General features: G+C 40.2%; 1 protein-coding gene across 1 annotated transcript in view; it reads left to right on the top strand.

Moving 5' to 3' along the window:
• Window positions 1-1,875: 1,875 nt before the first annotated feature.
• The window catches only part of LOC122564475 (sodium-dependent neutral amino acid transporter B(0)AT1-like), a 49,805-nt gene continuing 25,347 nt past the window's right edge, over window positions 1,876-26,333 (top strand). Inside the window, exons 1-5 of the mRNA XM_043719417.1 lie at window positions 1,876-2,169; window positions 16,618-16,758; window positions 20,944-21,081; window positions 22,634-22,815; window positions 25,159-25,269. Coding sequence (XP_043575352.1) covers window positions 1,968-2,169; window positions 16,618-16,758; window positions 20,944-21,081; window positions 22,634-22,815; window positions 25,159-25,269 — 774 coding nt within the window. The 5' untranslated portion in view covers window positions 1,876-1,967. The remainder of the gene's footprint in view (window positions 2,170-16,617; window positions 16,759-20,943; window positions 21,082-22,633; window positions 22,816-25,158; window positions 25,270-26,333) is intronic.

Raw genomic sequence — 26,333 nt, 5'->3', positions numbered from 1 at the left:
GGCATATGAAAACTGAAGGCACAACACAAGGCACCATAGAGAAAAGAAACGTCATAAGAAAGTGCAACCTCATTGGCCAGCTGTTCAAAGAGTCATACAGATGTACAACATAGAAACAGAGCCTTCGGTCCAACTCGTCCATGCTGACCAGGTATCCTAAATTAATCTAGTCCCATTTATCAGCATCGGCACATTTCACTCTATAACCTTCCTATTCAAATAACCATCCAAATGCCTTTTAAGTGTTGTAATTGTATCAGCCTCTACAAATGGGGCTCAGTGGTTAGCACTGCTGCCTCATAGCATCAGGGTCCTAGGTTTGATTCCAGCCGTGGGCAATTGTCTGTGTGGAGTTTGCACATTCTCCCCACGTCTGCATGGGTTTCCTCTGGGTGCTCTGGTTTCCTCCCACTGTCCAAAGCTCAGTGGTTAGCACTGCTGCCTCATAGCATCAGGGTCCTAGGTTTGATTCCGTGGGCAATTGTCTGTGTGGAGTTTGCACATTCTCCCCATGTCTGCATGGGTTTCCTCTGGGTGCTCTGGTTTCCTCCCACTGTCCAAATACGTGCAGGTCAGGTAGATTGGCCATGCTAAATTGCTCATAGTGTTAGGTGCATTAGTCAGAAGGAAATGGGTATGGGTGGGTTACTCTTCGGAGGGTCGGTGTAGACTTGTTGGGCTGAAGGGACTGTAGCCACACTGTAGGGAATCTAATCTAATCTGACTTCCTCTGGCAGCTCATTCCATACATGCACCCCCTTCTGTGTGAAAAAGTTGCCTTAGATCCCTTTTATATCTTTCCTGTCTCACCTTTAACCTATGCTATCTAGTTTGGATTCCCCTTTACTGGGAAAAGACCTTGACTATTCATCATACCCATGCCCCTCATGATTTAATAAACTTCTGTAAAGTCACCCCTCAGCCTCCAGGGAAAATAGCCCCAGTCTATTCACCGTCTCCTATATCTCAAACCCTCCAATCCTGGCAACATCCTTATAAATCTTTCCTGCACCCTTTCAAGTTTAACGACATCTTTCCTACAGCAAGGAGACCAGAATTGAATGCAGCATTGTAAAAGTAGCCTAACCAATGTCCTGTACAGCTGCAACATGACCTCCCAACTCCTCTCCTCAACACCCTGATCAATAAAGGCAAGTGTACCGAATGCATTCTTCACCACCCTCTCTAACTTCGACTCCACCTTCAAGGAACTATGAACCTGCACTCCAAGGTCTATTTGTTTGGCAACAATCCCTTGAACTCTATCACTCAGATTTAATGCAGTGCTTGAAAAATGGAAGAGCTAGAATGCATCAGGATTTTTAATTCAATAAAACTGTACAATAAGAATTTATTTATTTTAATGCCCTTAACTTTTTATCAAGTTGATTATTTTACGTGGATCGCAGTTTAAGAATGGCATTACCAGTTGTAAAAGGAAGGAGTGGTTTAATTAAATGATCACACAGTAATGATATTCTCACTCTTTCCATTTTTGAAATGTTTGACCATTTCCCTGAAATGGTCTCTGAAATGTTTGACCATCTAAAATGACATTCCAACATAAAAGTAACAATTTTACTGTTTCTCAGCCAGTGAAAGAAACATATGCAGCACAAAATTTCAAAATTAAAGCAGTGCTGAGGACAAAGATCTTTTATAAATTCTTCATTCCTAGGAAGCAGTCAACATTAATTGGTCTCCTGATACCAAACCTACAATTGAGGCTAAGAGCGGGTGATAAAATACATTAATAAGTTTCAAATTTACCTCGCGTAATCAAGCATTCTGCTGACACCACAATCTACAGTGTACACACTTTCAGGTGATGGTGCTGAAGGTTCAGTATAAAAGCATCTAGTCAACAGCAGCACCTTCCACTTTATTCAGACCCCCTTTGGCTGCCTGTTCTCAGTCAGGGACAGTGTGCGCTTGTGGTGTGCAGCGTTATCTGTCTCTGATCCACAATGCCAAGACTCGTTTTACCAAATCCTGGCTTGGAAGATCGAATTCTCTCCTATGAAGAGCTGGAGAGGAAGGAGGTAGAGGAAGTAGATGACCGACCCAAATGGGACAACAAAGCTCAGTACATGCTAACATGTATTGGATTTTGTGTGGGATTAGGAAATGTGTGGCGTTTCCCCTATCTGTGTCAGAGCCATGGTGGAGGTATGTAACATAACATAATCAGCAAAGGAACAAAGATAAGTATTTATATGGGCATTTTCTGCATTCGTTTCAATAAATTATAATCACAAAAATGTGTCCATTAAATTGAACAGTAAGATACAGAGTGATAATAATTCTAAATTGTAAGATGGACATAAAGAGTTTATCACAAAGTGATTGCTATCCAGGGCAATTTTGCAGAAGTGTATAGAGTGCTAACATGTCCGAGTTCACTGGAATCTATTAATTTAGCAGCTTATGTTTCCAACTGAAAGATCAACTTCATTTTTTAATGGAACTCAGTCAGTAAGCTGCTTTTCCAGTACAAAAGTAACTCCATAAGGGATAGCATGAGAGTCGGGAGAAACAATTCAGGAGTTTGACTTTCTTAAGGTTTGATGGTGCTGCTCATAAGACTGTAAACAGCAAGGTTAAACATCTGTAATATTCCTGGTAATCTTAAAGATCTGCTCTGAATAGCCCAGTGAAATTTATTAATAATGCAAGAGGACAGAAAAGAAATATCTGATGTGTTTGCACGATGTTAAAGTGACTTGAAGGAACACTGTGCATCCAGATCAATCCCTAATGTGCCATCATTATGTTCCTGTGGTGTTTATATGTTGCTGCAATGGTCTTTATTTTGTGATGGACTGTTACCATAAAATTTCAAAATGACCCCAAATTAAAATACAAAGTACACTGATGTATGATTTTCAATTGAGTTTTACAGTAAAAGCTGATCCAAAAATGCATTTGTCTCAGTCAGCGGTCTGGCTGGGTGTTTACAGTTTGGTTATTAAGCAAAACAAAAACATGAACATTGTTGATTCAGGAACTGGCATCATCAAGAAGATGGACTAAAATTGACAAAGGGATCAGAATGTAAATAATTCTGGCAATTTCTGAACTAAAACCAGGCATCGATTTGATGGGCTGAATGACCCCACTATTTGTGCTGTAAATAATTCAGTCAGCTAGATTTTGTAGCCCTGACGATAATAGGGTTACAGGCAGAGGGAGTTATAAAATGTTACCAGCAGCTTCCCACTGCTTAGTCTCCCACACCTACGCTCACTGCAGTTGGAGTATAGCCTAACCATTGTTGGACAAATTAAGGTCCTTACAAGTTGTGCCACATCAGAGATTTGACCAGTGGCAGGAGATCTCCATGCCAATCATCCTCTCTATAGCTTTTGCCATGCTGGCTGGTCACAGGCTACAGGGTTCATCTAACTGGTCATCCCAGGCCCATTGGATGGTCTCTCCTCCACCCCAGTCCCCCAGTGACCTTTCCGCACTACCCCCTCATCCCACCCTCAACCAATCTGCTCCCTGTGACCTTTCAGAATGACCCTGGTGGCAACGCCCTTACTCTGACTCCAGCTCCTTGGTGTTGGAGCCTGCTGTATTTCCAGAAGTGTCCATAGCCCCTGGTGGCACTGTTATGGCCAGTAAGCTGTGAGCCATTTGAAGGCCAGCAACTGTCTGAGGCATGATCTCATGCCCCAGTGGGAGGCACATCCTGCCTGAAGCAAATCAATGTAGAGACAGCTGTAGAATGCCTATGGAAGAACCCACAGAGTAAGGGTGAGATCACCCCTGCCATTTTCACCTGAATGGTCAGATCACCATCATCCTGTAAAAGCTAACTCTATGACCTTAATATGAGGAGGTAGGAACTTCCTCATCAAGAAAAATTCCTTCCCACCCACTCAAGGAGCATCTCAACAGCAAAGCAAGAGCACTAAGTGTCTTGTGTTTTTGCTCTGGTATTATTTAGAATTGAGTATACTTCTAGCATAGAAGAGATGGTTTAGTCTATTACGCCTGCACATTTTTAAACCTGAGAAATCTGGAATTAATTCTACTCTCATCCACGCTTTCTATAATGTCATATCTTTCTCCACTGCATGAATTTATCTAATTTAACTTCCAGCTCCAATTGTCCCAACATCAATCAGATCCTGTGAATAAGCAGAGACTTTGGAATTGTTTCCTAATTGCCACCACTTTTTTCTCCCCTGTTCGACTTTACTCACGCTGGGGTAGGGATCCTCAAGGACCAGTCACCCTCTTGCAGCTCAACTTGTGCACATTGTATTAGTGTATTTTCCAGCAGCAGTAAAAGCAAAGTCTGACTGTTTTCTTCCTCTGTCTGGTCAGGAGAAGCCTAGACCATATATTGGAATACTCCATCCCAGACCAACCAACTCAACACAATACACTGTCAATCTTGCTAACTTCCTGATCTGTCTTGTTCGTTTCCACATTACACAACCTATTCAACTATGGAAGCCATCATTCCGCAGACAACTTTCAACCTTTGCTGAATACAAATGGGCTGTTTTGGAGACTTACCCAAGGCTTTTTCTCAATTTCTGTTAATGAAAACTGTTCTGGGTTGTAACAACAATTTGTAGCAGAATCGAACTTTGAATTGTAATAAAGCCAGACTGTGTTACGCAGTTAATTTCTGTAAACAAATGCAATTAATGCCTCAAAATTTAAATAACATAAAAGCAGAATACCCCACAGATGCTGGAGATCTGAAATTATGAAACCAACAACTTAATTAATTTAATTTTAATTAAACGTAATAATGGGATGAAGTGTTTGAAAAGCACAACAGACTGGCAGTAAGAGGGTTGACATTTTAAGGCCATAATGGGTCTTCTTTGGAATTCAAAAAAATCACACTGAACTCAAAATGTTAATCCTATTTCCCTCTCCACAGATGCTGCTGGATCTACTACAGTTTTCTGTCTCTATTTTAAAATTTAGGAATCACTCATTACTCAAGCTTTTAGCTGGAATTTCCATACTTGGGATAAGCTGCAACTTGTGGATAGTAACTGTGAGGCTAGTGGAATGCCTCAAGATACCAATTTGCTCCAGAAATAAATTCAAGGAAATATCAAACCGTCATGCTAGAAGATCATTTTTGTGCAGGGTGTGGGCATCACTCACCTGGTCAATAATTATTGTCAAAAAGTGAGGTGATGGAAAAGCACAGCCGGTCAGGCAACATCTGCGATGCAGGAGAGTCAATGTTTCGAGCATAAGCTCTTCATCAGGAACATTCCTGATGAAGAGCTTATGCTTGAAATGTGGACTCTCCTGCTCCTCAGATGCTGCCGGACCAACCAGCTGTGCTTTTCCAGCGCCACACCTTTTGACTCTGATTTCCAGCATCTGCAGTCCTCACTTCCTTCAGGTCAATAATTATTGCCGATTCTTAATTGTCCTTGAGAAGGTGCTTAATGTAAAGGTAATGCAATGAAATGTGACAAAGTTTAGGATTAAAATGCATTTTTCAATCTTAGCAATGAACTTATCCATATGAAAGTATTTTGCATGCAATTTTAAGCAAGTTTAATAAAAGAGGTCTGATAGTGCTGCTAAATGAGGCATTTCCTATGGGTTCATCACTTAAGCAGTGTAGTACAAATTATAGATCTATCAGCTCAAAGCTTTCATCGCCTGAAGCCTCTAATTTACTGCTATAACTTCATTCAAAATGGACAGAAGTATGACTATTCACAAAAACCAGTTTCTGTTAAACTTCAGGTCACATTGGAGTGGGTATGACTCCAGGGAAGATCTGGACTGTTATCTGTCTGAGCTGGAAAGATAGGTGGATTACATTGAGCAGTATTTAGCTGTACATAACATTCCTGGGAGATTGAAAAGATTCCTTGTCATTCTCTCCGATTCCAATTTTAACGTTGTTCTTTTGAGAATTTACATTATGATATGAAATGTAATGACAATTTTTTTTATGAAGACTTGGAAGATTCACTGTGCCGTTGAAACCAAGGAAGCAATAATGTATTTGGTTTTGGATAATCACCAAAAGAACAAGAGGCAATGTGAGAGGGACTTTATTTTAATGCTGCATGTTGTTATGTTGTGGAAAAGACTGCCTGAAAATGTGGGAAAGGTAAATTCAGCTGAGTGGCCCTGGCAGAACTCAGGCTGGGCATCACTGAGCAGGTTACTGCTGAGCCAATGCTGCTAGATATTACTGTTGATGACACTTTCCATCACTTTACTGATGATCAAAAATAGCCTGATGGAGCAGTAATTGGACGGGTTGGATTTGTCTTGCTTTTGCTTTTTTTTTGTACAGGACATATCTGAGCAATTTTCCACATTGTTGAGTAGATGCCAGTGTTGTAGCTGTACTGGAAGAGCTTGGCTAGGGGAGTGGCAAGTTCTGGATCATTCTGACTGAAGATTATTATGAATGCTTTAGCCTTATCTATTGCACTGATGTGCTGGGCTCTTCCATTCTTCAGAATGAGATATTTGTGGAGCCTCCTCATTCAGTGAATTATTTGATTGGCAGGACTGTAGAGCTTAGATCTGACCCATTGGTTGTGGGATTACTTATCTTAGGTCTAACTGTTTGGAGACTGCAAAACAGTACTTCATCTTTTCTGTCTAAAGGAACTACCTTTCTAAATAATCCTGCTTCTGTCTCTTTCTCTGTGTTATAGGAAAATTGTAGGAAGGCAGTAGCTTTATATTTTTCTTCTTCTACACTTTTCTTTCAAATGCATTAAGCTATTCACATCAAGTGTTACAAAAACCTTAGTTAAATGCATTTAAACAAACCGTCAGACAACTTGTTGCCATTCACAAAATTCAAAAATGGAGTGCAACTGTATCCTTCCCTTCATAGCACACACAAGGTAGAAATGCAAAGCAAAATTAAAGCTTTACATCACTTTGGGAATTTAAATTCAGAAACAATCGCCATATGTTATGAACTTTCATTACAAAAGGATATGGTGGCTTTGGAGAAGGCCTAGAGGAGATTTACATGGCTAATATCGGAAATGTGTGGGCATACGCATATCAAAAGGGTCACTTTTGAAAACAAAAGGTTGATGGATGACCTTAGGACAGTCTTTGAAATTATGATAGAACAGATACAAAGGGAATGTTTGGGAGGAGCTAGAGACCATCAATGTCAAAGAAATCCAATATGGAATTCAGAAGAAATTTACCCAAGAGTGGTGAGGATACTAGAGATAATGGTTGATTATGCAGGAATGATGCATTTAACAGGAAGCTTGACAAGTATATGGAGAAGAAGGGAATAGATGGTTACAATGTTAGCTCAAATGGTGGGAGATTGGAGTGGAACATAAGCACTGTAAGCACTTTTCAAGATGGAGGTTAGGTCAGGTGAATTGGCCATGCTAAATTCCCCATAGTGTTAGGTGAAGGATTAAATGTAGGGGAATGGGTCTGGGTGGATTGCGCTTCGGCGGGTTGGTGTGGACTTGTTGGGCCGAAGGGCCTGTTTCCACACTGTAAGTAATCTAATCTAATCTTACTATTTTTAGGGCTAAAAGGATCAAAACGTATATAGAGAAAGCAGGCACAGGGGAGTGGTTTGGATGATCAGCCATGAACATATTGAATGGCAGAGCTGTCTCCAAGGGCTGAATAGCCTACACTTCCTGCTATTTTCTATGTTTCTCTGTAATGAGCTGATTATATAAAATGCTTTATATGTGCAATATATTTATGTAAACTACATAATCCCACATAATCATATGTTTATGATTCCTCTATGTGTTTCCAACTATTTTGCTACTGCTTTAGAAATCAAAAGGAGGAAGCTCATTTTATGAAAAATTAATAGCTATGTCAGGTTTTGGGTGTGGATTTTATTCTTGGGCTTTGCTACCTTTTAATTAGGTTTTAAAACCATAACAGGCTTCTAGGAGAGCACTTTACTTTGCTTTATTGAGCATTTTACAGTAGATTATTAACTCAGGCTTTTATACAGCTGTTCCTCCAGGCAGTGCATAAGATGCTGTGCTTTGTCGACAGTACTGTCAGTTGCTGCCAATAGATGTAATCTCAGATAAGCTCAGATGAGTCACGTTTTAATGTGAAAATGTGGGGAAAACACTTCTAGAACAGAATGATAATTTTTAGCAGGTGCTTTCCGTGTAGTATAAGGTAACAGCTTAGCTTTTTCTTTCCTAAGCTTCCTTATTCTTCAACCATTTCAATGTTCCAGCCACCGAAACACACCTTAGGTGAAAAGGGCCATTTGTGTTTCTTTGCTAACGAAACCTAATCCAACTGTTGCACATTCTTCTCATTTCCCTCTGCTTTCTGCTTCCAATGTTTTGCAAGAAAAGGTGCACTTGTATCCACCTCAGTCAGGTAAAAAATGCCATGCTTCAACAATCCATTGTGTAAATGCATTTCTGCAACTTCTGATCCTCGTTCTCTCAGGTATAATTGAAATTTTATAATGTATCGCCAATTGGCAGAAATGGTCTTTCCCTGTTCACCCACTTCAAAATTATCAGTGTTTAAAAATCCTCTACAAACTCATCACTTCTTTAGTCAATCATAAATAATCCATTACATTCAAAACTCTCCTCACAAATATAAGATCCCATTCCTTGAATAATCTTGGGAAATTTATATTGCATTCGTGGCATTGATTTAACATCTTTGTGAATCTTTTTTGAATGTTTTGCCACTTCCCAAATCCCTTCTTTCCTGAAACTCCATCTTTGAATGCTTTCGATCAGGACTCCACCCCATCACAGTTGCTAGATGACTCTAATTAAAGTCACAAATGATATCTCATCCCACTGTGACAAACATGAATGTTTTCTTTTCCTCCTCACTGACCTGTCTCAGTCTGTGACACTACTGAGCATACCATGCTCCTTTCATGCACATGCCCAGCTGAGGAGGACTGTTCCCACCCACTCCCACTATTATCTTTCTAATTACTACCAGGAAGTACCTACTTCTTTTGCTGCCATTGCCTCTGGTATTTATCCTGCATCACCATCCTATTTCTTATCGCTATTTTGTCCTTTAACAATATCATTCAGAAGCCAAGGCTGGTTTTCACATACATTTATTGACAACATCCAACTCTAACACACCACCGCCTCTCTCGACAACCCCCGCCCCCACCCCCACCACCACCAACTGCCTCTTAAACTATCAGATTGCCTTTCTAACATCCTGAATTGTATAAGCAGAAATTGCCTCCAGTTAAATATTGGGAAGACCAAATCTATTGTCGTCACTCCTGCCTCAAACACATTTCTCTAGTTACTGATACTTTCCAATCCTGCAAAGTGTCTTGGGATATTAGAGGCATTATATAAATATAATTTATTGTCATTATATAATAGAAAATCCACAATGACACACAATACTCTAACTATGGTCTAATCAATTATTAAAAATTATCTAGTATTGCATTCTTTGCCCTTTTTGTAACAAACCCTTTGGGAGGAACATCGTCAAGTGGCTTCTGAGAATTTATGGGCAGTACATCTGCTGTACTTTCCTTTCTGACCTGCAATGTATGAAATTTGCCAAGCACAACTTGCCTTTAACAAAACTGTGCTCGCGGTTCTTGGGGATGGTGGTGTGAGTCACGGGGCAGTGGTAGGGAAAGCTAAGTTGTAGAGTGGGGCTCTGATGGGAGGAAGCTTGCGGCTAAAGCAGTACAAATGCTCCTGACCCATAAGCAGTGCTGTAAACTCACTTTACCTCTTCCCTGCACCTGCCTATGCTTCAAATGCTAGTTGTCACGAGGCCTGGGAAACCTGAAAATTTGGTGTCTACATTGCCAGCTTTACTATGGTCTTTAATGCCCTTCTTCTGGGTTTGGATTGGCTGCCCATCCCTTGTCCAGACTCAGTAAAAGCTGAAAGTTGATGGATTGGAGCCATTTTCCCAATACACTTGAGAATGTTTTGCAATTTAACATCCCTGCTAATTCCAAGCCCTCACCTATATTACTTCCTAACGTTTTACCCCTAACTAATATAAGAGCATTTGGTCAATGATTAATCTTTTTCTTTCTTCTGCAACAGGTCATTTCTGATGTCCCTGCAGAATGTCTTTTTCTGAACGGGTTGTTTTTATGATGATTTCTGCGAACTGATACATGTGCCTCTCTTTCATATCCTACAATCTCATTTTCACCAAAATTTGTAAAGACTGACAGAAAATATTCTTTCATTATCTCTCCCATACCTTCATCCTCTACAAATTCACCCTCACTAGTACTGCCCACCCTTTAACCAATCTGTTTTTTTTGATTTTCCTTTACAAAGCCTGACTACTTCTTGTCATCTTATCTGCCTCACATTTTTGTATTTCCTTTCAGCTCTCCTGATTTCCTCCTCCTCACTGCACCTTCTCAGATTTCTCTGGATCATACTTCAGCATTACAGCAGACAGCTTTTCCATCTGCCTCTGCTTCAGATTGATTTTCATTTCTCCATTCACCCACAGAGCCCAACATTCTGATGCACCCGCTTTTTACCTCGATCCATTTATATCAGTTTCTCCACATCTTACGTTTGAACATTTTCCACTATGAGATCTGTTTCGCTGTTCATTGTTCTGCCTGATTAGTTTGGTCCATATCCATTAAACTTTACTCTCCTTTTAAACAATGGAAATCTTAGCGTGTAACATCCCTTCCTCTGGGCAGGGTTTGGGTTTTGCACTGGGACTTGATGACAATGGAAGGTGCTTTTGTTATGTGACTGAGCAAGTTGATTATTAACCTATAAATCCTTCCAAGATGCCAGTGGCTGACGGTAAGATCAGGAGAGTCTCCTGGCCCATCATGCTTCATATAGAGTGGCACCCGTCTGTGACAGGTTAGTGACCTTTCCAGGAGAATTTAAGGAAACTCACACAAGCATGTGCTTCATCTGTCTCATGTGCCCCCTGAGCATGGGAAGAGAAAAAGAAGGAAAAACCTTTTGCACTTTTGCCAAATTGTTCTCTTTTTCCCCCCGAGTACGAATTGATCCAATTTCCTACAATGGTCCCTTCCTCGTTTAGATGCAGGAAAAGTTGCCAACTTTGATCCTACAACATTCCGTTGATTGTAATCTATCCTGAGATGGTTTAAACTATAAACATAATGTTCATATATCTCTTTGATTGATCTGCAAATCTCTACTTCTACTTCATCTCTGGTATTTGCTGATCTGTAACTGCAGCAGGAATTTTAATGATTACCTTCTCAATTGTTAACTATCTCCATGGATAGGGTTTTAATGCTTCCCTTTATTGGTCAGAGTATTGAGTATGGTTGTTAGGAGGTCATGTTGCGGCTGTACAGGATGTTGTTTAGGTCACTTTTGGAATATTGTGTGCAATTCTGGTCTTCCTCTATCGGAAGGATGTTGTGAAACTTGAAAAGGTTCAGAAAAGCTTTAGAAGGATGTTGCTGGAAATTTTGGGTGAAGCAGCAAGGAAGACACCAGTCCATCAAGTCATATTTTGGCTATTGGATCTCCTCTGTGGACTATTGGCTCATGATTCTTGTCAGGAATCTAGGTGCAGGTAGCTCATGTTGCCACATGAATGTCAGTGAGTAGATGGTAAGTGTGGACAAGTGACAGCTTCTACTGTCTGGGCTGCACAGGAGGGCTTGTGCAGCCCTATGTACACATCCATTTGTGATTGTCAGCCATATTCTAGTAGTTGTGGGTCATGAGAAAAGGGCCCATCTGGGTTACCACCTGGGCTCGTGAAGAGAATCAGGAGCAAGAGATGTATGAAGAGGAGGAAATTCACCAAAAGGCACCTACCACCAGCACCCCCTAGCTACGAGAGTTTCCAGAGAGCAGTTTGTTACACTAAACCCACCCCCAGGTCAATAGGGATTTGCAATAAATGCTGCCACAGCCAGGAACACATGTATATCATGAATAATTTCTAAAGCATTATTCTACTCTAAATAACTTGTAGAGGTGCAACTGTGTAATTCCTTGGCATCTGATGGTTGTAAGCATTTTTATTCCTTATGTAGCTCAGATGTTTGGAAGGGATTTTTGGAAGTGATGGCATCATGAGAATCAACAATTAAAAATAAATGTTTTAGTTCAATACATTGTAATTTAAAGTTTACGTAAAGGATTATTTTACTAGCCAAATAATTTCAATTTAAAACCACTATAATTCAATTACAGTAAATTTGTTTTAGTTTCTATTTTCTTTTGTGAATTATGCATTCGACCAAAGATATTTGGCAATTTTCCAATCATTTGACTTGAAAATGCAGGATTTCAGTCATGTTGCTCCTAACAGTTTTCATTTTAGGTTTTTACATTGGAAGACTCTTCAGTTAAAAGTGTTTGCTTAAAAGACTGAAAGGTTATGAGAAATGTCATACAGATAATAAAACCCAGAACCAAGCTCAATATAAAAAGTTTGAAGGGGAATTGTAAAGCAAATAAAAAATGTAAGGAGAAAAAGTGCACTGAGGCCGGAAGCTAAACATCAAGGAGAACTTTAAGTAGCTTCAATGGGCACAAAAACTTGTAGACGTTGGGCAAAAGAAGGAGCGGGCTGATCCGGGGGTGTCCATGTTAAAATAGAACTATGAAAATGTTATCTTTTCCTGCAACATTAAAAAGGCATCTGGATGTGTATATGAATAGGAAGAGTTTGGAGGGATGTGGGCCAGGTGCCAGCAGGTGGGACTAGATTGGGTTGGGATATCTGGTCAGCATGGACGGGTTGGACCGAAGGGTCTGTTTCCGTGCTGTACATCTCTATGACTGAGGTATCTACTTTCTACCACTCATTATCCAAGGAAAACAATGTTGTGCACATTATACTGAAAGAGGAGGTAATCCAGGTACTTGAAGGGTTTAAAACAAATAAGGAAGGGTTTTAGATTTGTCTGAGCTGAACATTGATAAGGTCGCAGGCTTTATGAGATGCATCCAAGGATGAAGAGAGAATGAGAGTGGAAATTGTAAAGGTAGTGGCATAATTTTCCAGTTTTCCCTAAAGACTCTGGGATGGCACCATAGCAGTAGAGAATTGCAAAGGTTACACACCCTTGTTCTGAGAAACATACAGAGATAAACCCAGCCTTACACATCAGGGAGTTTAATCTTGGAGGTGGAAAACATTCCAGAAACAATTGAAACATTAAAATTTAATGGAGAGAAGTGTGAAGTGACCCATTTTAGTAGAAAAAATGCAGAAAACAAAGGATGAAATTCTAAAGGAAATGCAAGTGTAGAGGGACAGGGGTGGAGTGTACATGAGCATAAATCACCAAAGTAGCAGGACAGGTTTAGAAAGTAGTTAATGGAGCATTTAGCATCCTGGATGTTAATATTAGAGATGGAGAGTGTAAAGGGAAGGAAGTTACGCTGAAATGGCATAAAACACTAGTTTAGTTCCAACTGGATCCTGTTCTGGACAGTACACTTTAGAAAGGCTTCAAAGAAAGTGCAGGAATGATTTATAAGAATGGTCCTGGGGATGTGGAACTTCAGTTACGAAAACAGATTGGAGAATTAGCATTTGTTTCCTTGGGAAGAGAAGGTGCTAAAAATCAGGAGGGGTCTGAGCAGGGTAGATAGGGAGACACTGTTCCCACTGATGGAAGGATCAAAAACAACAGCAGGCACAGATTTAAGGGAATTGTTGAAAGAAGCAACAGTGACTTGAGGGGAAACTTTACCATTTCGGTAATGGTTAAGATTTAGAATGGACTGAATGCATGACAGTGTGGTTCAACTGAAGCTTTCAAAAGGGAATTGGATTGTTATAACGAAGACTGTGCACTGTTACAGGGAGAAGACTGGGAAATGGCACAATGGTTGAAGCTCAGTTGGACAGCCAGCATGGATACAAAGGGGCAAATTCTCTGCTTTGCTGCTGTAACCATTCTTGATTTTATGATTCTATCTCTGTTCTTATCTGGGATCTTAGACATGAAGAATAGACAGTTGGGACATATACCAACATAGAACCGCAGCCAGTGCAAGTAACCATATTCACCAGGGGAACTATAAGGAAGAATTAAATGATGATTATGTCATATCCTCATCCAAAATATTCCATATTTTAAGGCTATAACCTGTCCCAGTAGGACTATTTCCATCTTTCTCCTACCTTGGTGTGTCCTGATGTCCAGTGATACCCCTGGGTCAGATACTTTGGTTTTGAGTCCTGCAAAGGATTTGTTGGTACATTTGTAACATGACCAAACAGCTTGGTTTGCTGCCTATAAAACCTTCCAGTTCAGTTCACCTGAAGGAATGCTGTGTGAGTGGGTTGGAAACCGACTGCAATACACTTACCCATCCTGTGGGCCAATTTAATGGAAACCGATGGCTCAACCCTTGGAAACAAGCATGGCAGCAATGACAGATCACCTTAATGCCAAGTTCTCATGCCTCAAAGTCCCGTTAAGACAGGAATCAATAAGTTTAGATCAAAATGCATCATCCTAGTTCAATTGCACTGCACTAGATGGCAGTCTGATCTACAAAGAAAAGACTCACTGGTGTGAAGCAGCTCAATACTCCTTAAAATCTTTTTTTTTATTTCAACTCTTTGCTTCAATTCCATTGCTATCCTGTTGTTGTCTTTACCTCTATTGACAAATTCAACTCAAATGCATTCTTTCATGTCTTATGTTTGTGAAATGGCTGGAAATTCTCCATGAATAATTTTCCATTAGAGTGTATAAAAGTAGAATTCTCTCTAACAAGTTTCATACTTGCAGTATCTATTTAAAATTATTCATTGATAAAGGTACTTAACATATTACAGAGCAGAAATGTGCTTTATGTATGACATATTGTGGAGAACTGGTGATCTTTTTGATTGTAAGTGAATCAGGCTCTTGTCTGTCCTGGTGCAAGTGCTTCATGTGATGCAGAAATACTTATTATCAGTTCATGTAAAACGAAGTTAAGTTTTGAGCAACTAGAATATAACTTTATAAAGACATGCTGGATGCTGGAAATCTGAAACAAGCACAGACAATGCTGGAAAAACTCAGCAGGTCTGGCAGCATCTGTGGAAAGAGAAACAGAATCAATAGCGCAGATGGAAGGTGTTGGAAATGTTCCTTTTTAATATTTTTGACAGAGGAGAGGCCCAGTGTGAAAGACAAAGAGGTTGCTAATAGTGGAGAAAGAAATAAGGAGATATAGCATTAAGGTGTGACAGAGAGAAAATGGGTCCTCTCTATGACAAACAAAATTAACAAGACACAAACAGAACAAGACTATGGGGGGAGAGGTTGTAGAGAAGATAAGAACATTAGAAAACAATGTTAGAAGTTATTGAGCTCAGTATTGAGACCTGAGGCTGTGACAGTTCCTAAATGAGGTGCTAAAGTGTGGGAGATGAGCCAGACATTGCTGAAGACACTGCTGACCACAATGTTATCATTTTATGTTCTGTTGAATTATCATCCTGAAAAGGCACACTGAAAGACATTTGTATTGACCATTAAGTTTCTGAAACATTGAGATCTTTCTGAATTTTTCAAATTTGTTATTCTTACTGGAAGCATAGGGTCGAATGTTGAATTTATTGATGACAATGAAACTATTGCTAATTGTCAGGAGAAATCCATCTGGCTCACTAATATCTCAACTTCCCTCTGAAATGGCCTAGCAAGCCACTCAGTTTAGGGTAGTTAGAAACGAGCAATAAATGCTGGCCAGCCAGCACCACCCACATTCCACGAGTGAATAAAAAAAATTGAATCAACCCACCTCAATCAGCAAGGATGGAAACTTGACAGATTAAATACTAACCTTTTGTTATAATGTGGAAGAGCTGGTATTGGACTGGGGTGGACAAAGTTAAAATTCACATAATACCAGGTTGTAGTCCAACAGGCTTATTTGGAAGCACTAGCTTTCAGAGAGCTGCTCCTTCACCAGGTGGTTGATGAGGGAGTAGTGGTCTGAAAGCTAGTGTTTCCAAATTAACCTGTTGAACTATAACCTGGTGTCGTGTGATTTTTAACTTCTGTTATAAGTACAGCCTGGATTGATGCACTCATAACCTTCTTTATCTGTTGGCTAAAAGAATTCTGTATGGACTCCATCTGGACTCCAATCTCAACTCAACTTAAGTCATACAGTACCTTAAACATCAAATATGGTTCTAATTGACAATTTTCTAGACATAGGGCAATTGGCATGGGAAGAGGAAAGGGATGGTACACTGATGTATTAGGAGGAGCTCTGCTGAGAATAACACTGAGGCATATTGCTGAGGCAGAGCAAAGGTGCCTTTTCTTTCATGGGTGTGCTCGGTCTCACACTGGGTGTCCAAATGTGTAACCTTTAACCTCATTTTGTATGTTTTACACTATACTATAGTCACTGCAATGTTTAACTTTTGACTTTGTTCTTTCTTTATACCTTGTTCTTCAGATTCTGTACTTAGTTACTTTGTACCTAAGATACCACCTTGTGTGGCGACATTATACACTTTCCACTGTACTCCTGTACTTGAGTACAAATGACAATGAAATAAAATCAAAATGGATACTATTCTAGTCCCCATCATGGAGAACCCTCAGTAAGCACAAATAAAGTTAAAAGAACTGTTCCATTTTTAATTATTGCCCTTTTTTCTCTTTGCTAGGGGCATTCATGATCCCGTTTCTCATTCTACTGGTTCTTGAGGGTGTTCCTCTGTTACACCTGGAGTTTGCCATCGGACAGCGGCTACGCAAAGGCAGTGTGGGTGTCTGGAGTTCCATTCACCCATACTTGAAAGGAATGGGTAAGATACCAGCATTGAAATTGCAAACAAAGTGCTCAGTGCATCCAGGTTTACTGACCACTGCAGAGTTAGATGGGATAGTCAGCTCTGAGTGAGGCTTAGAGAGGCTGAGAAGGGAAACAAGCAGGTTCAGTGATGAGGCAAGAAAGTGAGTGATGGAATACCATACGGTGAAGTGTTAAATAATCCACTTAGGCAAGAGAAGTAAAAAACAACAAAATATCTCTTATGAGGTGAACTTGGATATGGGTGGAATTACAGAAAGTTAACTTGTTGGTACAGAAAGCAATTAGGGATGCAAGTGATAAATTAGCTTTTATTGGGAAATTATAGGAGTATAAGTTGAAAATGTCTTCCTGCAGTTCTACACTGATTTGGAGGGATCACATCTGGAGTATTATGTATAGTTTCGAGCTGTTTATCTAAGGAAGAATATATTTGCCTTGGGAGAAGTGAATCAGAATTACAGATCCTTTACGGGGCAGAAGGAGACCATTCAGCCTATCATTTCTGCACCAGTGCAACTGAGGTTCACTAAATAGATTCCTGGGATGAGGGCATTTCCCAGTGAGGAGAAATGAAATGAACTAGACCTAAGTCCCCGATGGTTCGGAGGAATGAAAACTGATCTAATTGAAATCTTCAAAATTCTGAAGCAATTTGAGAAGGTATATGCATGAGGATATTTTCCCTTGCCAAGGATTCTAGAACGAAGGGTCCTAGATCGGGAAGAAGAAGTTGCCAAGTTAGGACCGAGATGAGGAATAATTTCATCACTGACCAGAGAGCCGTGGGCCATCAGCCTTTCAGTACATGACTCTGTCTCCTTCTCCATTTTATATACCTATGGTCCTTTATGGGTAAGAATTAGACACAAATGATGAATTTGTTGGATATTAAAGGATATGGGATAATGAAGGAAGGTGGAATTGAGGTCAAAGGTCAGCCATGACCTTATTGGATGGCAAAGAAGCCTTACTCAAAGGGCTGAATGGCCTGCTACTGCTTGTACCTTCTGTTTTTGTACAATGATCTGATTGTAATGGCCTGGCTTTTCAAATGCAGGTGCTTTTTCTGTTATTTGACCTTGGTGCTTCAGCCACTTTTTTCCGACATGTCCAAAAATTTAGCAATCTGCAGAAGCATGGAATTGGTCTGAGATCCTCCGTCAGCTCACAATTCTTTTAGTCCTAATTCTAGATTCAGAATTAGCAAACAAATCTGTTGAAATCTGATGGAAAACACCAGGAGCCCAAAGACCTGGTCGATCTGCAGTTTTGGACCCAGCATTTGTGGCTAATTCAGACCCATAAAGGATCACAAGTACATAAATTGGAGAAGGAGGCAGAGTAGAATCCAACTTGCATTGGCAAATGGAGGAGGATATCTTCAGTGGTAAGTGCCCACAGGTTTTCTGACAAACCTTTAAAGAGGTTATTGGCACAACTGATGGCCAAGAAAGATACTGAAGGGAACAATCAATATTGGTGTCCAGTGAAAGCCTCTGTATGATATCCATCTAAAACAAACCCATCTACAGTATCTACCATCACAATTATAATAGGCTCATTTCCAATGTGATAATTGTGAGTAAATGTGGAGACGCTTGTCTCTCCCCAGAAAGTCCACTTTGCAAGTGGCAGGATGAGGTTCAGGGCTAGGGTGCAAAATTCTGGTGATCACTCACTGGAGGAGAATTTCAGAAGCCGTCTCATTGTCGCATTTGACAGTGGGCTGTGTTTTCCAACAATGTTACCAAGCTCAGGGACAAACAGATGCTTCTCCTGTTCAAAGTCATCTGATATTGAGGTTTTATGTGAAATTGAATGGAGGAGTAAATGTAGCAGTTGTTGGTCCACCTCCAACACTAGCAATAGTTGTTCTGCTACCTCGTCCATGTTATGATTACTTAGGGGTGAACCTAGACTTGGTAGACTCGGTTGACTGATCTCTGTTATGGACCATACCAAACCACCTCAAAATATGTCAAGATAGCCTACTCCCCAACATTTCCTTATTTTAAAGGCAAGTGCATGTTGCATTCTGGATGCAATTTGATTGGTCAAACTACCAGTCTTGAAGCAAAACACACTTTACTCAAACACTAGAGTTAACATACAACAAAAGAAAGAAGAAATTGGAATAACAACTCTATTGGAAAACTTAGCAGCATAATTAACAGATTTTTTAACTACTAAAGAGTAACTGTTCCAATATAACACCCCATAAATGCACTCTAATAGATTGACTCACATGTAATTCTCTAGTCCAGGAGGGAAAACATCAAGAGACAGGTCTGAGAGAGATAGTAGCAGAGAACGATGTACTGCAACCTCCAACCCCAGCTTCAAGACCCCAGCAAGAACTGCTACTGTAAAACTAAAGCTAAAAGTTTTGGTTCTGTGGGATCTTGGGCCCACCCATCCAGGCTGCTTCTATTGATCCAACTTTTAAAAAAACAAGGCCTCACAAGCTGCTTACTTTTTTGGATTCAAATAGACAGCTTTACATCACTGTCTCATCCTTTCTTCAGAAAAGGAAAGAAACAAATAAACCTCTTAAAGTCACAGTATCGTCACACCACAAAAGCATCACAGCTAAACCTGAATTCTGAATACTTTCCTCACTTCCAAGGAGAGAGATCTGAGAACTAGCCACATGCACCGACCTTAGCTGTCTTTCCAATTATTGCAGGCTGAGCGTATCTGTTCTGGCTCTGCCTCCATCTGCAAACACAAAATGTCCGGCTGGTTGGAGGTATGTGAACAGGGTTGCGAGTGAGGGTTAAGAAGGGTACAGGACTCCAACTTTCTTGAAAGGTTTGACCTATTGTGTCCGTGAGACATGAGCGTGGTTCTGAGGATGTGGACTTCGGCCACCTGGATAGATTGAGAAACCAGGGGTTGTTCAACTCCTTTGAGAAGAGAAGGTTGAGAATGTGGTTGATAGAGGTGTTTCGAAACATGAGGGGCCCCAGCAGGGAAAACCTGTTCCTGCTGACAGAAGCATCAAGAACCAGAGAACATCAAGTTCAGGTGATGGACTAAAGAACCAATGATGCCATGAAGGAAAAAACAGTTTCAAGCAGTGAGTGGCGAGGATCTGGAAGAGAGCAGGAAGCAGATTCAATCATGACTTTCAAAAGTAAATTGGACAGTCATCCAGGGAAGATTATTGCAGGGCTATGGGGGAAAGAGCAGGGCAATGAGACTTGGTGTGTTTTTATTGTCGAGGGCTGGCATGGACACAAATGGCCTCCTTCAGAGTCTTACTTATTCTACAATTTGGCCTGCCTAGAGAATAGAATAGAATGGAATAGAATTGAATATCCTTTTATTGTCATTGGTGCTCCATTGTAGGAATATTTGCACAGTACTGCAAAACAGGAAAGAAAACAGTTTTTGCAATATTGCCAAAATATTGGGGCTTTATTATCATATTAATGAGTATGCTTATCATTCTGAGCTCAGAATATTAATATCAATGAATTTATGCTGTGGAATAATATCAACATCTGCTAAGCTCACCTGAAGTCCTATTTTCCTCATGTTAGCATAGTTCAAATGGAATGGTTCTTCAGATTAAAATAGCAGAGAGAGGAATTGCAAATTAAATGCTAAAAAGATACACATGAGTATTCTGCCAAAAAGGTTTCAAGAGCAAGGACAAGCATGTAGGTATTAATATTTCACTATGTACGTGCCTGAGTCAGTCACCCTTTAGGTACCAAAATGTCTTTGTCACATGAAATATGAAATGCATGTTTGAGAAGTATAGAATAACATTCATCAAATGATGGATCCCTAAAGAAAGAGCCTCACTTTCTTCCTTTCCAGATAAAAATCCAATTTTCTCTTGAATGACCAAGATGTTATTAGGATGCAACTTAAATTATGTAACATCAAATTATATCTCAAGTTCTAATTTTTTTTCAGTTGATTGATCCAATTTCTAAACCTGAACTTGGTGCTGTCTAAACGAAATGTGAACTCCAAATCATAGCCTTGATCGATAAAGACTTTTAAATCAAAGTTGTAAATGCATCAGCACACAATTCATCATGGACAATTAACATTTTATCTCACTTCTTTTAGAATAATTTCCTATTATACAGTAAATGTTTACAGTTGCTGTTTCTTCACTTTGATAGAGTCTGATTATTTACACTGATTGTAATTTCCTTAGGTATAGCATCAATGCTGGTCTCATTCCTGGTTGGCTTATATTACAACAGTATAATCGCCTTGGTTATGTGGTACTTCTACAATTCATTCCAAGAGCCACTGCCCTGGAGTATCTGCCCAATGACAGAAAACAAAACAGGTACAGATTAACATTGCATTCTCCAAATTCACATGTTATTCTCAGGTGCAGCACATTATCCAATTCTGGGCACCATGCAGAAAAAGGTTAAAGTGCAGTAAAGATTTGTGAGTCTGACTGCAGGGACAACGTGCTTCGTTTAAATAGTTAAATTCAAGAAGTTTATTTACTTGAGAAGAGAAGGTTGAGAGGAGATTTTATTGATATCTTCAAAGTCTGTGTGGAGTAGCATGGGAGAAACAGTTTTCATTGATGGAAAGATTGAAAAGAACAGAGTAAAGATTAAAGATAATGAGCAGCTGAAATAATGGAAACATGAGGAGAAACTTCTTTACAGAAGTGGTTAAAGATCTGGAACGCATGGGAGACCAAAGCTGGGGACCTAAAGCTAAGGTAATCACAAAAAGAGATTTACCATAATATTGCCAGGAATGGAGAGTTTGAGTTACATAGAGATTGGGATCCTTTCACTGGGACGTAGGAGGTTGAGACGTGATCTTATAGAGGTTTATAAAATAATGAGGGGTACAGATAAGGTGAATGGCAGGTGTCTTTTTCTTGGGATTAGAAATTTCAAAACACAGGTGAGAGGAGAAGGATTTCAATAATACATGAGGGATGATTCTTTTACACAGAGGGTGATTTGTGTGTGGATTAAACTTCCAGAGAAAGTGATATATGGTTACAGCTTCTAAAAGACATTTATATAAGTATGCTAATAAGAAATGTTTGGAGGGATATGAGCCAAGCAGGGGCAGATGGGACTTGTTTAGTTTGGGATTATGGTCAGTGTAGACTGGGTTGGACCATGCTGTGTGACTCTATAAATAAACTATGAATAATTTAAGTGAAACTTAAGAGTAGTTAACGCGCAGGTATGTTGAAGAGGGTGGCAAACACATGAGGAGGAAAGGAATAGGATAGGCTCTTGAGGCTAGATGAAGAAAGGTAGGAGGGTGTTTTGTATGGACCATAAACTGGCAAGTGTCAGTGAAGCTGACTGGTCTGACCCATGCTATACATTGTGTGTTGAATTACGACCCCTCACTAGATAAATGCGATGTAACTCAACCTTTTTTATGAGTAGCAACATTCCATTCTTGGATATTTGCTCCCAACTGTTTTGCCTTGAGCACTTGAGTTCAAACCCAGTCCAGAGTGATGGGATTGAAGTCTCTCCAAGCTGCCACTGTCAAAATCTTCTAACCAAGCTGCTCAGAGATATTTTTCCACACTTCTCAAGCAGGTGGAACTTAGACCTGGGTCTCCTGGCTCAGAGATAAGGGCATTACCACAACTTCACGCGAGCCTTTATCTCTTGGCTGTAATGATATACATTTGACAAGTCTCAATCAAATTTCCCGACAGACATCAATCCACAATATAATCTGCAACTTGAAACCAATTAACATTAAAGTGGGCATTTGCTGAAGAAAGTCTGAGTGTTAATTGGTTGAAAAGATTGAAATTTTATCATGAAGGAATTTTATCATTGTAGCATTTTCACCACATGAGTAATATCTTCTTCGATTTTTTAATTATGTTTTGACAGGATTTGTTGATGAATGTGTCAGGAGTTCTCCAGTAGATTATTACTGGTACAGGGAAACCTTAAACATTTCTTCTACAATCAATGATTCAGGTGACATCCAGTGGTGGCTATTACTCTGTCTGATAAGTGCTTGGGCAGTGCTGTATGTATGCACAATCAGAGGCATTGAAACAACTGGCAAGGTACAGTTCATTCATTCATTCATGTTTGTATAAATGTAAGATTTCCATTGTAGAGTTAACAAAATCCTCACAGTGCAATGGGCCTTCATGTTTTTCCTCCTGCTCAGAATTATCATCAAGGAGTGTCTAGCAGATATTGATGGATCTGCAAAAGGTTGAGTGCCATTTCATTTCAGCCACTTGTGTAGTGAAATACCTTAATTTGGATGATGGAAGGTTACATAGGATAGATGGCATAGAATCAGGCCATTCAGCCCAACCAATCCAAACTGTACTGTATGCTTCATTCAATCTTCCCAACTTTCTCACCTCAATCTGCCATCGTAACCACTTTTCCTTTCTCCTTAGAACATCTCTACCATTCATTGCAGCCAACTATGAGAGCAAGTAACACATTCCTCTCACTCTTTGAGTTTCTCCTGAATTCCATTTTGGATTTGTTGTCACTGACTTATATTAATGGCATTTACAAGAAGAAAAGTACTTTCTATATCCTCAAACAAAAACCTTTCACAATTTTAAATGTTTTAATGGATCACCTTTTTTGCAAGTGAAAAGAGGCCAAACCTGTCAAATCTTTCCTCACATGTACACTCCCACATCTCTGGTTTTATCCTCTTTGATCTTCTTTGAATCCTCCACTGTGCCACTATATCTGTCTCTATAACGTGGCCACCAGAACTGCGCCAAGTACTCTCCATGTAGTTGAAACAAGTTTTGTTACAGGTTTATATATCTTCCCTGTTCCCTTATCTCAATGCCATATTCCCACTTTCTCTCGATACACAATGATGCTTTTAATACCCAAACACTTCCTTGAACATACACAGTGACCTGGCCTCCACAATCTACAGATTGACCCTCTTTTGAGTGAGAAAATTTCTCTTTATCTTGGTCCTAAGTGTTTTACCCCTGTCCTGAGACTGTGACTCCTGCTTCTAAACTGCCCAACCAGAGAAAACATCCTCCTTACATCTAGTCAGTCTATTCCTGTTAGAATTTTATATGTTTCAGATCCTCTCTCATCCTTCTAAATTCTAGTGAATACAAGCCAATTAAACCAATTTCTCCTCATGGGACCGACCATCCAGTCATCCCAGGATCAGCTTAGTGAACCTTTGCTGAACTCCGTCTATGACAAATATATCCTTTCTTTGGTGGGGGAGCGCAAAACTGCATGCAATACTCCAGGTGCAGTCTAACAAGGCCCTGCAATAAGCCATCCCTGCTTCTGAACTCAAATCCTCTCGCAATGAAGGCGAATGTACCATTTGCTTTCCTAATTGCATCTGCCAGTCTGCTTGTGTTGACTGGTACACAAAGATGCCCAGATCCCTTTTTACATCCACACTTCTCAATGTATCACCATTTAACTAATACTCTGCCTATTTGTTTTTCTCACTATCTTCTCATTTATCTAAGCAATATGGTATCTTCTATGTGTTTGTTCACAAACTCAAATTGGTCTCGATCACCCTGAAGCTTCCTTGCATTCTCTACACAACTCATAGTCCCACCTAGTTTGCAAACTTGGAAATATTGCATTTGTTTCCCTCATCCAAGTTATTTATACATATCAAGAATAGCTGGGGCTCAAGCACAGATCCCCCACTACGCGCTGCCTGCCCCCACCTGGAAAAAAACGTATTTATTTCCTCTCTGTTCTGATCAGTCAACCAATTCCCCATCCATATCATTATATTGCACCCAACCCTTGGGCTTTCATTTTGCTCTCTAGACTCTTTGGTTGGACTTTATTAAAAACCTTCTTCAAATGCAGATACATCACATCCATTTGTTCTCCACTGTCTATTCTACTAGTCACATTCTCAAATATTTCCAGGAGATTAGTTAAACCCAATTTTCTTTTCCTAAATGCATGCTGACTTGTCTAATCCCATTAATCTTTCCAATTGTTCATGTCTTTTAGAATGGAATCCAGCATTTTCCCCATTCCTGATGTTAAACTGACTGGTCTGTAATTCTCTCTTTTGTTTGTCTCCCTCACTTCTGAAATAACTGTGTTTGCACAACTTGTCCTCCAATCTTAGAAACTACGCCAAAGTCTATACAATTTTGAAAGATGATCATCAATGCACCAATGGTACCACATGAACAATAAATCTATTAACATTAACCCTTCCCTGTCTTTTCTGTGTTAGTAGAAATGGTAACCCGCTTGCAATTACCATGTAAATAATGTGGACTATAATTTGAATAGGAGGCTACTTCAAACTCTTTGTATTTATACCTAGCCGTAGAATTCCAACAATAATGAAAGTAGCGAGGAACCTGATATATCTGACTGAACTGATGGATTTAATCGTTTTTTTCTTCCTTCAGGCTGTTTATATTACCTCTACTCTCCCCTACCTTGTCCTTACCATCTTCCTGATTCGAGGACTGACATTAAAAGGATCTGTCGACGGAATAAAATTTCTCTTTACACCAAAAGTAAGTGCAGACTTTGTTTTCCTTTTCATAGAAAACAAATCATAGAATCCCTACAGTGAGGAAACAGGCCCTTCAGCCCAACAAGTCCACACCGGCCCTCCAAAGAGTAAACCATCCAAGCTCCTACGCTATTTTTACCCCAGACTAATGCACCCAACCTACACCTCCCTGAGCACTATTGGCAATTTAGCATGGCCAACTCACCTAGCCTGCACATCTTTGGATTGTGGGAGGAAACCCACACAGACACAGAGAGAACGTGCAAAGTCCACACAGACAGCCACCCAAGGCTGGAATCAAACCCAGTCCCTGGTGCTGTGAAGTAGCAGTGCTAACCACTGAGCCACTGTGTCACCCTCTGTTTTAGCGCAATAGATGTTAGTCTAAAAGAAGGGTTGGATCGCATGGGATGCGAAAATATTCTAAATCTTAAATCTAATTGTAGTTTGCCTTCAAAGCTGTTCACTTGCAGTTTTTAACGGAGACAAGATGAGGCAGAAAATGTGAGAACTCAGCAAACTGGGTGATTATTTGAATATCATCATGAGGATGATTGGCTTATGTTTAAATTGACTTTCCCTGGTTGATCAGATCTCTCTGGCCTTGGGAAGGGGAGGGTTTTTATAGCACGTCTTGTGGGCCTAAAGGAGCAAGTAGACCTTCTGGCAGTGCACCAGACTTGAAAATGTGTTGCTGGAAAAGCGCAGCAGGTCAGGCAGCATCCAGGGAACAGGAGAATCAACGTTTCGGGCATAAGCCCTTCTTCAGGAATGAGGAAAGTTTGTCCAGCAGGCTAAGATAAAAGGGAGGGAGGAGGGACTTGGGGGAGGGGCGTCGGAAATGTGATAGGTGGAAAGAGGTCAAGGTGAGGGTGATAGGTCAGACTGGGGTGGGGGCGGAGAGGTCGGGAAGAAGATTGCAGGTTAGGAAGGCGGTGCTGAATTCGATGGATTTGACTGAGACAAGGTGGGGGGAGGGGAAATGAGGAAACTGGTGAAACCCGAGTTCATCCCTTGTGGTTGGAGGATTCCTAGGCGGAAGATGAGGCGCTCTCCCTCCAACCG

The sequence above is a fragment of the Chiloscyllium plagiosum genome, chromosome 29 (assembly GCF_004010195.1).
Source record: "Chiloscyllium plagiosum isolate BGI_BamShark_2017 chromosome 29, ASM401019v2, whole genome shotgun sequence".
NCBI lineage: Eukaryota > Metazoa > Chordata > Chondrichthyes > Orectolobiformes > Hemiscylliidae > Chiloscyllium > Chiloscyllium plagiosum.
Note: the sequence above shows the minus strand (reverse complement) of the source record. Positions and strands in the feature narration are given on the sequence as shown.